The sequence below is a fragment of the Suricata suricatta genome, chromosome 5, assembly GCF_006229205.1.
Source record: "Suricata suricatta isolate VVHF042 chromosome 5, meerkat_22Aug2017_6uvM2_HiC, whole genome shotgun sequence".
NCBI lineage: Eukaryota > Metazoa > Chordata > Mammalia > Carnivora > Herpestidae > Suricata > Suricata suricatta.
In genome coordinates this window covers 81,398,643-81,414,057 of record NC_043704.1, presented here as the reverse complement: position 1 = coordinate 81,414,057, position 15,415 = coordinate 81,398,643, and the positions used below count along the sequence as shown (strand labels likewise).

The 15,415-nt window shown below is 38.9% G+C and overlaps 1 protein-coding gene across 2 annotated transcripts in view; it reads right to left on the bottom strand.

Annotated features, from left to right (window-relative positions):
- EHHADH (enoyl-CoA hydratase and 3-hydroxyacyl CoA dehydrogenase) overlaps positions 1-15,415 on the bottom strand; it is a 60,393-nt gene that overhangs the window by 6,861 nt on the left and 38,117 nt on the right. For both annotated transcript variants that reach the window (XM_029939717.1, XM_029939716.1), the window contains exon 6: positions 5,491-5,832. In XM_029939717.1, the coding sequence (XP_029795577.1) occupies positions 5,491-5,832 (342 nt within the window). The remainder of the gene's footprint in view (positions 1-5,490; positions 5,833-15,415) is intronic.

Here is a 15,415-nt window from a genome sequence, read left to right as displayed (position 1 = left end):
AATTCTAATTCCAGTCCCATAAAGTTTTATTGGAACACAACCACACTAATTTGACTCCATATTATCTATGGCTGTTTTTTTTCATTTTTAAAAAAATTTATATTTGAGAGAGAGAGAGAGACAGCACGAGCAGGGGAGGATCAGAGAGAGAGAGGAAAACACAGAATTTGAAGACAGGCTCCAGGCTCTGAGCTAGCTGTCGGCACAGAGCCTGACGCGGGGCTCAAACCCACTAACTGTGAGATCATGACCTGAGCCGAAGCCAGACACTCAACCAACTGAGCCACCCAGGTGACCCTCTATGGCTGTTTTTGTGTGCAGAGTTGAATAGTTGCAAAAGAGATCATACAGCCCAGAAAGCCTAAAATATTTATTATCTGGCCCTTAACAAAAAAAGTTTGCTGACTCTTCTCCAAAGGAAAATGGCAGAGCCATTAGTTGGAAAAAAAACTGGTCCTAGATGACCATATGGAGCAAGCAGGAAATAAATCTTCACTGTATTAAACCATTATTATCTATTACAGCAGCAGGTTATCTGTTACCTAGCCAACCCATCGTGGATGAAACCCACTGACTAGCTTTGGGGTTGGGTTTGAATACATAATGCTATCAGCCATTAGAAATCATTGTTTCTCTGGAATACATTTCATTTTCAAACTGTATTAACTTATTTAATATAATAAATATATTAAATTATTTGAAAGTTTCCCAAAATTAATAAACATCTGCATTGTACTCAGTAGCAAGAAGACTGGATAGCTCTCACTGCTATAGTAACTTGTATCCTAAACTTTAGCTGGGGTAAATAGGAGGTAGAGCATGGGGTTCAAAACCCTGGCCACTTGGCTCTCAGTCCCAAGCTTCACATAACATTTCTGCCATTATGGAAATTATAATCTGACAGAGACAATGAAGACTAACAAGATGTAGCGTCAAAGCACTCTGTAAAGTGTAGCGTAAGGTAGGTGATATCTCAGAACTGACAACAGAGCGGGGAAGAAACGGCACTTCTGAAGGTACAGTTCTTTTTTTTTTTTTTATGTTTTATTTATCTATTTGTGAAGGAAAGAGAGCAAGCACCCAAGTTGGGGAGAGGCAGAGAGAGAGAAGGAGACAGAGAATCTGAGGCAGGTTCCACGCTCCAAGCCATTAATCAGTGCAGAACCTAATGTTGGGCTCAAACTCACAAACTATAAGATCATGGCCTAATCTGAAGTCGGATGCTTAACTGACTGAGCCACCTAGGCGCCCAAATAGAGTACAATTCTTCAGAGCTCACCTCTCAGAGAAGATCTGCTAAATGACCTTTGGGGCTACAAATCCACTCATAATCCAAATCATAAAGTGAGCCAGATTAATGCTTTTTGCAAGTGTCCTAGCCATAATTTTAGATTCTCTTTAGTTCTATAAACTGACACAGCTCATTTAATCACTGAAACCAAAACATACATGAAAATACAATATGTACTTCTTTTAAAAAGTTCTTAGCTCTTTTCACAAACTTGTGGTCTTCAAGATCTCAGAAACAAAGGTCTAAAAACCAAGTGTTGGGAATTACCTTTTCAAAGGTACATATTATATTAATATTGACTTTAGTTTCCTAATCTTTCCTCATTAAACATATACAGACAGGAGCAAGGAGTCCCTGCTTCCCTAACAACCTGTTGCCTTTAACTGCCATGGAGTTAAATCTAGTCAAGAACCTCTTCTTTTGACAGAAGTAAATAAAGAATAAGGGATCCTTTCACTACTGGTTCTGGAGTTCTAGTCCACTGCAGTCTCCTCCCCTTGTGATGGCCTTGAGAGCCCAGACCTGTCCTGAGAAGCCTGGAAATGGGTTCCTGGAAGTGCACACTTGGGGTTTTGCCAGAGGCAGAGTGGAAGGGCGATGAGTCATGGAGTGTTTGAAGATGCTTACAAGAGCGTGGCTGATGTGAGGACCCTGGAAATGAAATGTGAATAAACAAGAAAGTCAAGATAAGGGGAGCTGATCAAGTAACAGTTGGAATAACCACCTAAGAGATGTGGGAAGATACAAGGTTGTAGGGGAAAGTTTGGATTTGGAATTTGGAGAAATACTCAGGGTAAAGGTAAGACCCACGGTAAAGGCATGAGGTCATGGAATTGAAGTGAGGTGAACATCACTGGATCTGAGAAGGCAAAGGCACCTGGAGGGAATAGGGCTGGATACACTGTCCATATGGACAATGAAGACAATCAGGGTGGCAGCAGGATTTGGGGGAAAGTAGGTAACTGTGAGTCAGGTACCAGTGAATTTTCAGCCAAGTGGAGGCGGGGGTGGGGGGAAGCAATGACAATAATGAGGAGGGACAGAGTGACAAGAGCAGATTGTAGAGCCACAGAGAAGTGTCCTGAAAGAGAAAATGGTCTGAGAAGGAAATGGGAAGTGCCAGTGGGGTCTCTGGGCTGTGAGAGAGCTGCAGGAGGAGCAGGTGCCAGAGGAAGCCAGGTTTTGGGCAGGAGACAGACAAGAAGGCATTAATGAAGCAGAAGAGGCTGTAGGAGCGTTCTGGAGGGCACTGAGTGCAGTGGGAGGCTGAGTCACAATGAATGGATACAGGGTAGTATGGGGACAGGTATGAAGAAGGGAGAAATGACCAAATTCTCTCACTTTATTTGTATCCAAGTTATCATCTATGTATTTTAAATGCTTTTTCTCAAAAATTTGTTTAATGTTTATTTCTGAGAGAGAGAGAGAGAGAGTAAGCAAGCAGGAGAGGGGCAGAGAGAGAGGGAGACACAGAATCTGAAGCAGGCTCTAGGTTCTGAGCTGTCAGTACAGAGCCCAACATGGGGCTCGAACTCACAAACTACAAGATCAGGACCTGAATGTCAGACATTCAACTGACTGAGCCACCTAGGTGCCCTTAAATGTTTTTTCAAATATGTTTCTGAACAATGTGGGGTACACTTAAAAAAACTTAGGGGTGCTTAGCTGGCTCAGTCAGCTAAGTACCCAACTCTTTATTTTGGCTCAAATCATGATCTCACAGTCTGTGAGAGGAAGCCCTGTATTGGGCTCTGCGCTCACAGAGCAGAGCCCACCTAGGATTCTTTCTCTCTCTCAAAATAAATAGATAAACTTAAAAAAAAACAACAACTTCAGGCTTTTAGACATTTCATGTCAGACATGAATCTGGAATCTTTTTAAAAAGGCTCACAACGAGGAAATAGGAAAACTCTCAAACAATGTTTGACCAACACAATACTGATATATTTTACCTTTGCTATTGTATTGCATTAATTATTCTTGGCCTGAAGAAATAAAGAGAAGAAGAAACAGGATAGGTGCACAACAACTTGGGATCAAATCTTGGTGTTGCTGAAAAAGCACAAAAAAGGAACACTCATAGTTCTCTGTCACACTCTCTCTATCCACCTCTTTTAAAAGCCATAAGGAGCCCCTGGGTGGCTTAGTCAGTTAAGTGCCCAACTCCTGATTTTGGCTCAGGTTATGATCTTATGGTTCATGGGATTGAACCCCACATTAGGCTCTGTGCTGACAGCATGGTGCCTGATTGAGATTCTCTCTCTCCCTCTCTCTATACCCCTCCCCTGCTGTGAGCATGTACTTCTTGCTCTCTTTCTCAAAATAAATAAACACCTAAAAAAATCAAAAGTGAATGAGTTAATGCTGGAGGGAGCACAGTGTGACTGATAAAGAACAGGCTGAGAAGATGTCAAGAAGGCTCTTTCCCTCCAAACTGGGTTGATGCTGGAGATCTGGGTGAGGGTTAAAAAAAGCTGACACTTTCAGTAAACTATGGACCTCCTCCCCCAGAAGACTGTACATAAGCTGACACATATAACATTTTGCTTACCATTTCAGGGGGTTTAAAATCCACCAAAGACCCTTTATCTGATATGTCATTTGGAAATACCTTCTCTCATTCCATCAGTTGCCTTTTAGTTTTGTTGATTATTTCCTTTGCAGTGCAGAAGCTTTTTATCTTGATGAGGTCCCAATAGTTCATTTTTACGATGGAATGAGAAAAGATATTTGCAACTGACATATCGGATAAAGAGTTAGTATCCAAAATCTATAAAGAACTTCCCAAACTCAACACCCAAAAAACAAACAATCCAGTGAAGAAAATGGGCAGAAGACATGAACAATTTTCCAAGAAGACATCCAAATGGCAAACAGACACATGAAAAGATGCTCAACATCGCTCATCATCAGGGAAATACAATCCAAAACCACATTGAGATACCACCTCACCCTAGTCAGAGTGGCTAAAATCAACAATAGTCAAATCATGGAAACAGCCCAAATGTACATCAACTGATGAATGGATAAAGATGTGGTATATATACCACATATATATATATGTAGGTAGGTATATATATGTGTGTGTGTGTATAGATATATATACATATGTGTGTGTGTGTGTGTATATATATATATACACACACACACACACACACAATGGAATACTACTTGGCAATGAGAAAGAAAGAAATCCTGCCATTTGCAACAACATGGATGGAACTGGAGGGTATTATGCCAAGAGAAATAAGTCAGAGAAAGACAGATATCCTGTTTTCACTCATATGTGGAATTTGAGAAACTTAAAAGATCATGGGGAAAGGGAAGGGGAAAACATAGTTTCAAAGAGAGAGGGAGGCAAACCATAAGAGACTCTTAAATACAGAGAGCAAACTGAGGGTTGATGGGAGGTACAGGGAAGAGGGGAAAATGGGTGATGGGCACTGAGAAGGGCACTTGTTGGGATGAGCACTGGGTGTTGTATATAAGCAATGAATCATGGGAATCTACTCCCAAAGCCAAAAGCACACTGTATACACTGTATATTAGCCAACTTGACAATTAATTATATCTTTAAAAACCATAAGAAAAGAAAAGAAAATCCACCAAAGACCATTCTTTGATCAAGACTCAAAGCAAAGGAAGATTAGGAAAGTGGCACCAAGAAGCTAATCAGAGGGCTAGCTTCTGAGAAAAGAAGGCATTCTGTTTGGGAAATTTCCTGAGGGAAAAACTAAGGAGGTTACTATTTCAGGGTGCTGAGATTTGAGGTTAGTGACGTCTAATGAGAAGTGAATGGATCCAGGGACCAGAAAGGCAGAGGCTTCAATCCAAATACCTAGCGACATGAGTGACAGACCATACCTTGAAATGTGGTACAAATAATAACCATTGTTGGGAAATCCAGGACTGAGAGATTCATGCAGGGAAGAGGAGAGAGGAGTAAAAAATGCCCAAAGTCTGGAGTCAGACAGACTGTCAGACCCTTTTACCACCTGTGTTTAGCTTATCGATGAGAAGGTTGGTATCTCTAGGCCTCACATGTAAAATGAAGATAATTCATGGGCTGCGGTGCAAAATAAGTTAGCTATACAAGTAATGTGTTTAGCGTAATGTCTGGTGCCCAGTAGCCTTAAGCAAATGGTAGCATATTATACATGCAGATTTAGAGAATATCTTTAACCACACCATGTTCTTACCGAGAACGCCAACTGAGGAGATGGGCCGCGCTGACGCTGTTTTCCAGGATGCTCCTGAGGGAGTTGACCACTTACTGCCCTTCCTCTCGGCAAAGAAAGCATATTGCAGGGCTTGAGCCTGCCCTGATTTCCAAAGGTACTTGAACAGCTCTTCCTCCTTCTTGATGCCCACCTCATAGGGGTACTGGGCAGCAGCCTGGACAGCACGGACACAAGTCTCCGGAGAAAGGCACCCAGGATGCTGTTTCCGCATCTTCAAAAGGGCTTCGTTGAAAATGCCATCCATGTTGGGCAAGCTCTGAACTGGCTTGTTGCAGAGTCTACGGGATTCTAGAGATTGATCTTCCAGAAATAAGAAAGAAAATCACATCTTTGGAAATGTTATTTGTACCAAGGGAATATGAACATGTAATAATAATAATAATATGTCCCATTCAAATTCAAAATACAAAATTAAATACTATGCATGAAAATATTTAATGTCACACTAATATAAAAATATCTGTTATCTTTGCACCTTAGTTCTGTAAGATAGAATTCAACAGATTCAAAGCAATTTTCAAGTTACCTAATTTAGGCATAAAAATTGCATTTTCCTTCTGGTCCAAAGCCAAGACAGTGTCTAATAGATTAAATATTAAACTCTCCATAGGTTTAAGGAAAATATTTCTGAGTTAAGAATATCTTAGATTCAAAATAATCTCAACTCCATTCCTAATAATAACAAAAACTGAAAAACACCTAGAAAAGAAGGCAGTGCTATATTGGTACAAGGAGAGACATACAAATCAGGGGAAGAGAAGTGAATCCTGACAATTAGAGCCAACTGATTTTCTTTTTTTAAAAATGTTTATTTATTTTTGAGAGACAGAGAGAGATAGCGTGAGCAGGGGAAGGTCAGAGAGAGAGGGAGATACAAAATCCGAAGCAGGCTCCAGGCTCTGAGCTAGCTGTCAGCACAGAGCCTGATGCAGGGCTCAAACCCACGAACGGTGAGATCATCACCTGGGCCAAAGCCGGACGCTCAAACGACTGAGTCACCCAGGCGCCCCTAGAGCCAACTGATTTTCAACACAGGTGCCAAAACAATTCAAGTAAAGTAAGGAGTGTTATTTCAATAAATAGTGCTGAAATAACTGGATAGCTACATGTAATAATAATAATAATAGATCCTTACCTAGAACCATATACAAAAATTAACTCACAATTATATCTAAACTGAAGAGCTAAAACTATAAAAATTTCTAGAACAAAACGGAAAAACTTGAGGACCTCAGGTTAGGCAAAATATTCTTAGCACGATCCATGAAAGAAAAAAAAATCAATAAACTGGACTTCATCAAAATTAAAGATGTATTTCAAAGAACACCATTAAGGAAATGAAATGATAAGCCATAGACTGGGAGGAAGTATCTGTATGGTAGGCAGAATAATGCCCCTTCCCCACATCTACTACCTAATCCCTAGGACCTATGAGTATATAACCTTACAAGGCAAAGGACTCCACAGATATGATTAATGTTAAAGAACTTGAGATGAGATTATCCTTTATTGTCTAGATGTTCCCAACCTAATCACACAAGTCCCTAAAAGAGGTGACCCTTTCCCAGCTGTGTTGAGAGAGACATTGATGAGGAGGAAAGATCAGAGAGACGCAGCATGGGGAAGATTCAACCTGTTGGTTATGATGTGACTTTAAAGATGGAGGTAAGAGGCCAAGAATCAAGGAAGTCAGTGGCCTGTAAGCCATTCATTTCAGCTTACGACCAGCAAGAACTTGGAGATATTGGTCCTACAACACAAGACACTGAAACAGGAAACAGATTTTCCCCTAAAGCCTCCAGAAACGAGTACAGCTGCAGACACTGGATTTTAGGCCAGAGAGAACCTCCCCCAGACTTCTGACCTATAGATCTGTGTGATAATAAATTTGTGTTGTTTAAACTGCAAAGCTTGCGGTAATTGTTATCAAAGCAACAGAAAACTAATATGATTTACAAATCAAAATCAAATGAAGTATTTGTATCCAGAGTATTTAAAGAATTCTTGTTTCTCAATAGTAAGAAGGGCAAACAATGCAATTTTTTAAATGCGCAAAAATTTCACCAAAGTGTATATATGAATGGCTAATAAATATGTGAAAAGGTATTCAACATCATCAATCATTAAGGCAATACAAATTAAAACCACAGTGATAAAAAACAAACAAACCAGAATGAATGTGGTAGGTTGTCTCTAAATAACGGGGGTGTCATTTCTGAGATTAAGTCACAAAAAGACTCTGGCTTCAGTCTTGTTCACCCTCTCTTGCTCTCTCGCTTGTTCATTCTGATGGAGGCCAGCCAGCTGCCATGTGTGAGCTGCCCTTTGGGGAAGCCCATGTGGAAAAGAAGTGAAGGAGACCTTCAGCCAACAGCCAAGGAGACACAGGGTTAGCAAACCCTAGGGAACTGAATCCTACTAACAACTACTTGAATGGACTTGGAAGCAGATCCTCCCCCAGTTAAGCTTTGAGGTGAAAAGAGCTGCAGGGGGTACCCTGAATGCAATCTTATATGAAACCCTAAACCAGAGGATCAAACTAACCACACCTACATTTCTGACCCACAGGAACTGCCAAATAATGGGTGTTTGATCTTAAGCAGTTAAATTTGAGGGTAATGTGTTATGTAGCTAGAGATAACTAATACAGACCCACTAGAATGACTACTATCAAAAAGACATCACTACCAAATGTTGGTGATAATGTGGAGTAACTGGAATCCTCGGACATTGCTTGTGAAAATCTAAAACAGTATACCTACTTAAGAAAACAGTCTCGTGATTTCTTAAAAAGATAAGCTTGGGGCGCCCGGGTGGCTCAGTTGGTTAAGCGGCTGACATTGGCTCAGGTCATGATCTCACGGTTCGTGGGTTTGAGCCCCGCATCAGGCTCTGTGCTGACAGTTCAGAGCCTGGAGCTCGCTTCAGATTCTGTCTCCTTTTCTCTCTGCCTCTCCCCGACTCATGCTCTGTTTCTTCATCTCAATAATAAATAAAAACACAAAAAAATTTAAAAAAAAAGATAAGCTTATTGTTCAACCTAGCAAATTCACTCCTAGGAATCTACCTAAGAGAAATGAAAACATATCTCCATATAAAGCTTGTATATAAATATCCATTATGGTATTACTCATAATAGCTCATCAACTGATGAATGAATAAAGAAAATGATCTGGTATAGCTATACATTAGAATACTATTCAGCAATCAAAATACTGTCAGCAAACTACTGATATATGCTACAGTTCAAAGGAGCCTCAAAACATACAAACTGAAAGAAGCCAGATACAAAAAATTACACATCATATGATGCTATTCATAGAAAATGTCCAGAAAGGCAAATCTATAGAGACAGAAAGATCAGTGGTTGCCTAGGGCCAGGGGGAGGGGGAGAGCAGGGTAAGCTGCAAAAAGACTTGAGAGAAATTTTGGGGGCAATGACAAGTCCTAAAACTGATTCATGGGGATGGTTGTACAACTCTATAAAGTGCATTATGCTTCCTTAAAGCTGTTTTTTAAAATGCCTAGAAATGAATTTATCAAGAATATACAAGTTTAAGAATATAACTATACCATTTTATTGAAGTACATATAATAAGACCTTAATAAAGAGAGAGACTCCATGTTTCTGGATATAAACATTTAATAGCATGAAAATATAAATATTTCCCTTATATATTACATATGAGTTTCTCATTAGAATCCTTGTGGTTCTATATTTAAAAAATAAATAACTCAACAGGGGCGTCTGGCTAGCTCAGCCAGTACAGCATGTAACTTGATTTCAGGGTCATAATTCTGAGTCCAATATTGGTCATAAAGCCTACTTTAAAAAAAATAAAAATAACTCAACAGAATGATTCTAAAGCTTGCATAAAAGAATAAATGTGAGAAACATTACATTATATATTAGAATATACTTACATAAAATTCCTAAAATCCTGTTATGGCCTGTTATAATGTTATCAGTCATAATTTTAAAACGTATGTCACAGAAATAACGCATTATCTTTGGGGCGCATGGGTGGCTCAGTCAGCTCAGGTCATGATCTGACTTCGGCTCAGGTCAGAATTGTCATGAATTGTTATGAATATCGAAGCCCCATGTCAGGCTCTGTGCTGACAGCTCAGAGCCTGGAGCCTGCTTCAGTTCTGTGTCTCCCTCTCTCTCTGGCCCTCCCCCACTTGCATGCTCTCCCTCTCTTTCTCACAAATAAACATTAAAAAAATTTTAAAGAGACATAGTATCAGATCTTCAAATAAAAAGAATAAATGTGTAACAAATTATGTTGCCAATACTGTTGTCTAAAACACTATACCAGAAACTGTTATTTAAAAAAAAATGGTACCATCTCCTCAAGGATACACCATTATATCAAAATGGTACACTTCAGTTAATTAGACAAAAAACTTACCTGGGCTTATAAAGCAGTTTCACCATAAAAAGGTACATGAATGTGAACCTGTCTGGCATTGGTGTGTTATTGTGTGTGCAGAGGAGAGTAAGGTTTGGATTTAACCATATACACATGTGTGAAGCATTGTACAATCTCGATTTTTTTTAACCTAGGAAGCAATAATACTTCCTTAATGCTTAATGTCTAAGTAGAATTGAAAATAATAGATTTTTACATTCATACTTTCCCATATGATGTCAATAACAAGATTCAGGAAAGGAGAGGAAGACAGTAGATAACATATGGTCCTTGTTTGCCCTGCTATTGTTGGAAAGACATGAACTCCACCCAACAGGTTTCCAGTTTGCTCAATTATCCAATGTGTTAGCCTGATCCTCAATTTATAGGAAGGCAAGCTCAGCAGAGAAGGATGGAGACTTTCCAGAGCCTACAGTTGATTTAATTCCCGGTGGCCCAAGGGAGGACAGGAATGGTCAGTGAAGAGAGGAGGGAGGAGCCAAGCATGTGGAGGACCAGGTGGATGAAGAGAGGGGGCTGCGCTGTCAGTGTTGTGGCCCAAACAGGCAGCTGGGGCAGTCTGTGTCAGGGACAATGACGATATTCTCAAAGTGTGTTTTTTATACACTTGGTAGTTTAAAGTCTTGATAATGTTTTAAATTTTTTTTATGTTTGTTTATTATTGAGACAAAGAGAAACAGAGCATGAGTAGGGGAGAGACAGAGAGAGAGGGAGGCAGGCTCCAGGCTCTGAGCTGTCAGTCCAGAGCCCGATGCGGGGCTCGAACCCACAAACTGTGAGATTATGACCTGAGCCAAAGTCGGTCGCTTAACCAACTAAGCCACTCAGGCACCCCAAGTCTTGGTAATGTTAAATCCACTCAGCTGTTCCTACATAATCTTAGTGGTGGGTCTGTGTCCTTGTGACCGCACCAGTGATCCCATCTGATTAGGACTGATTCTCAACACCATAGTACTCATCAGAGTTATCTGAAGAATTTAAGAAGTTCAGGTGCCCATGCCCCACTGCAGGCTCAGTTAAGAATATTTAAGCGTGAAGCCTATACATGAATATTTTTTAAGATTCAATACTTGATTTTGAGGTGTAGCCTCTGGAAAGTCCAGGAGCAGAGTGTTAGGTCAGCCACTGTGTATCAAGGATGGCTGCAGTTCCTGGCAAACTTTGTGCTGGGCCAGAAACTGAAAGGGAAAGAAAGGAAAAAAGAGAGAAAGAGAGAGAAAGAAAAAGAAAAGCCTGCTTACTGGTGTGCAGTAATTACTGCAGTAATTATTGCTGATCAGCATAATGCTGCTATCCTGGGGATTCTCCGAATCTCTCAGACTGCAGATGGGCATTCTGGGAACAACCCATGGCACTTGTCCAGACCAGTCTAGGGCCAAGCTGAGCACATCCGCTGGAGAGTTTCAGATCAGGGCACAAATATAGATGCTTCTTCCCTGCTCAATTTCCTATCTCTTCCTGTAACTATAAAGGATCTTACAAATTTGTTCTATTAGAACAAAATATATTTAGAATTTCCCCTTTGTGTCTACAGGTATGATGTTTTCAGAGTGTGTTTCTTGTACACCTGGTTGTTTGAAAGTTCTGGTAGTTTTAAAACCGCTCATAATACATAAGAGAGGCGAGTATGGGAAGGTCAGCCCCTGCATTTGTTGCCCAAGAAAATGCAGAGGGGAGGAACTAGTGATTCAAATATGCTTATAACTGAATTATTTCCTTGACCCATTCACATTTTCCCCCTTAATTCTTAGAGGTATTCTAAGGCAGAAGAATATTCAAGTTTTAATTAAAAAAAAATAAATGAATCACCCTCCTAAAGGGAAAAAAGGAAGTGACTATTTTCCTTCTTTCTGGTAAACTGACAGAAAGATATTCTTTGCCTCGTTTAAAGAGAGACATAACATGCAATTTACAGAAATGGCTAACTAAGACATAAAGGACTGCTTCTTCTCCAATTCTGATAAACAGGAAGTAGGCTGTGTTTGTCACAGAAGCTCTGCAAAGGACAGACAGAACCACTGCAATTTTCCAGTCTTGCCGGAGGTCACCCACAGAACTTGTGTATCACAGAAAAAGGAAGCTCCTTTAGACATGTGCTTCAGCCATCTATGTGAGGCAGGCTCACTCTGCTCTTGTGAGACATGTGTATATAAATGTTCAAAGAGAGCAAAAAGAAAATTACAAAAAGCAGAAGATAAAATGGAGAGAAAGACCATGAAACCAGTAAGATTCGTTTAAAGTCACAAAATCGAAATGAATAAACAGACCAAAGTCTTCAGGCAGAATTAGAATGACTAAAAATGGCTAACACGGGGCAGTAACAGTAACAGAACCAGAGTTCATTAAAGAGACAAAAACCGCATTAGGTCCCTGGGTGGAGGCCCCCGGTTGGATGACCCCTGTGCTCATCTTTGAATAGCAGCACACACTTTCAGCTTCACGCCAGAAACATGCGCATGGGAACAGGGAATTCTTACTTGATCTGGAAATAAGCAGGCTTCTGGCCAAATGCAAGGGCAAATAAATAGCAGTTTACAGGACCCTCTCTCCCCCAGTTTAGCGAAGCAATCTGGTTTGGCCAAGTAATTTGGAATTGCTCTGCTAAACCCACTGCACTGCAGTAGTCTGAGAAGCTTCATATAACAAGAGTATTGAGATGCATGACGCCAATTAACTTCCACAGTCAACTCTCCAGGATGCATGTTAAGTTTGCAGAGAACTTTGCAGCTACTCCCCAAATCATACTTTTAGATATATGTTAGCCTCCTTTAATCCCCTCCCACCCATGACTGGTTCCAAAGTGCTGATTGCAACATTGACCATTGGAAATCAAAACTAAAGAATTTCCTTCATCTTTTCCATGTTATTATTTTTAAATCAACATTTCACCGGAAGAAGTAGGGGTGGGAGTGAGGGTGGGAGCGTGGGGTGTGAGATGCCCGGATGGAGTGGGAATAAGGTGTATTAGTGAAATAGCTTTACAAATGGGAAAGGAGAACTCAATCACTTTACATGTATTTTAAAAATTGAGGTATAAATCACATACCATGAAAGTCACCATTTTAAAGTTCACACTTCAGTGGTTTTTTGTATACTCACAAATACCTATTATAGAATATAAATATATGTTTATGAAAGATTTTTGTGGAGCCTCTCTTTCAAGTCAATCCACCATTTTTGTTCTGGCAAATAACCACATGCTAATAGCTATATTTAAAATCAAACAAAAATCAAAGAAGAAGGAGGAGGAGGAGGAGGAAGAGAAGGGGAAAGCCAGGAACAAAAAGAAAGAAAAAACACAAGACCTTAAGTGAAAATGAAAGGCAACATAAATATGCCTCTCTAAGCTATGCATTTTGTAAGATAATGAATGCAAATGTACACACAATTCTTTCAGGTAGTCCTTTGTTGATCTGCACTATTTCTCTACTTTATATCTCTGGCATTTACCTATTATAAAGCAGCACTAAGGATTCATAGGTTTCTAAACAGTGGAACTCATTCTAAAAACAACAGCAACAAATAAACAAAATTCCCACAGTTTTCCATGGGATTCTAAACCTTAATCTCCCCAAAAGACACACAGTGGAGCTGCCCAGGTTGTAGCAAGAACAAAAAACTAGAGCTCAACCACTGGAGCCTGTGGGATCTCAGAACAGGGTCTGAAAACAACTAATTTTATTGAATCTTCTCCTTTTATTGTCAAAGCCCCAAAAGCTAATTTCCTAAGGTCTCTAGAAGGTTGAGACTATAATTCAGGTCTCCTCTCTTCCTGTCCTGAGCTCATTTCTCTACAGACTGCACCTCTTCCACACTGGCCCAACATCCATTTTTCCTTTGGGTAAATTTAATGACTCAGACATTAGGCAAAGATAAACCTTTTTTTAAAAAATCAGGAGTCTTCATTACCTATCACCTAATACAACCAGTGATAAAATTTTGTTAATTTGCTTATGCAAATATGGACATGAAGATAAGCATACACACATTTGTGCAATTTCCTACCTGGCTGTTCTCTGCTTAGTATTACATGTAAGCATTTCCCCAAATTCCTCAACTTCCTTAAAAAATGGAAGTTGGAATGGCTGATTGGGTTGCTTCATTGATATAAATAATCCCCTAAAATTAAATTAGGTTTTTGAGTTGTTTCCAATATTTTACAATGATAAGCCTTCAGTGGGTATCACTGTACACAAATCTTTGTAAACTTCGGTGATTATTTCTTTATGATTAATTCCTAAGAATAGAAATACTAAGTCAAAAGATGTGAGCAAGTCTTCATACAGAGCTGCCAAATTGCCTCTAGGTGAGATGTAGTATAAGAAGTATAATATGAGCTTTTTAGGCTCAATCTTGCCATATTATTTTTCTTTTCCAATTTGTTTGGCAAAAATTAGTATCTCCAGTTCACTAGTGAATCTTTCATTATCCATCAAGTTTAAAAAGCATTTAAGAACCAAATACATACTTATTATACAATTCAGCAACATTATTCTTAGATATCTACTCAAGAGAAAGGGAAATATGTCTACAAAGACTTGTGTAGGTCCAAAGTGAAAACAACCTAAATGTCCATCAACTGACAAATGGGATAAGCAATATGCGGTACATCCATACTATGGAATACTATCAGGTAATAAAAAAAGAATGAAATATTATTACATGAAACAACATGGATGAACACCAAAGACATTATGCTAAGTGAAAGGAGTCAGACATAAAATACTACATGCTATATTGTGGTTCCAATTTTATAGGAAATTCTAAAAAACCAAAACTATAGTAACAGAAAGTAGGTCATTGATTATCTGTGGTCAAGGGGCAGGGAAGAGAATCTACTGAAAAGAGGCATAAAAATACTTTTTTTAGGGTAATAGAACTATATATATTGATTGTGATCGTATTTACACAGCTACAAATAATTACAAAAATTCTTCAAACTCTATACTTGAAATGGGTCGATGTTATCATGTATACAGTAAACCTTAATAAAGCTGGAAAAAAATAAACACAGAAGCAAAGATTACTTATGAAATTTTTTAGAAAAATTAAATTATTTTCATTTTTGCATACTTCCTTTAAATTTTTGGCTACATTCATACTCCATGTAGTTACAATTATGGAATATATGTAAATTTATATTTTAGACATTTTTATCCACAATTTTACATATTTCTGTATAGTTTCATAATTATCACTTAAAATAGTTATACATAATTTCCCAAAGTCCCAAAACCATTTCTCTATTGTTAACAGGTGAACTGCTAAATTTTAAAGCGATGATTCCTAAAAAAAGGAAAAAAAAAAAAAAGAAAGAAAAAAGAAAAAAAATAATAAAGCAGAGGATTTCTTCTCAATATTAGGACGCCACCAAGTGGACAAACTGTGCAATGTTACTGAGATTGGGCAGACCATTTTATAAATTTTATAAACAAAATAATTTCATG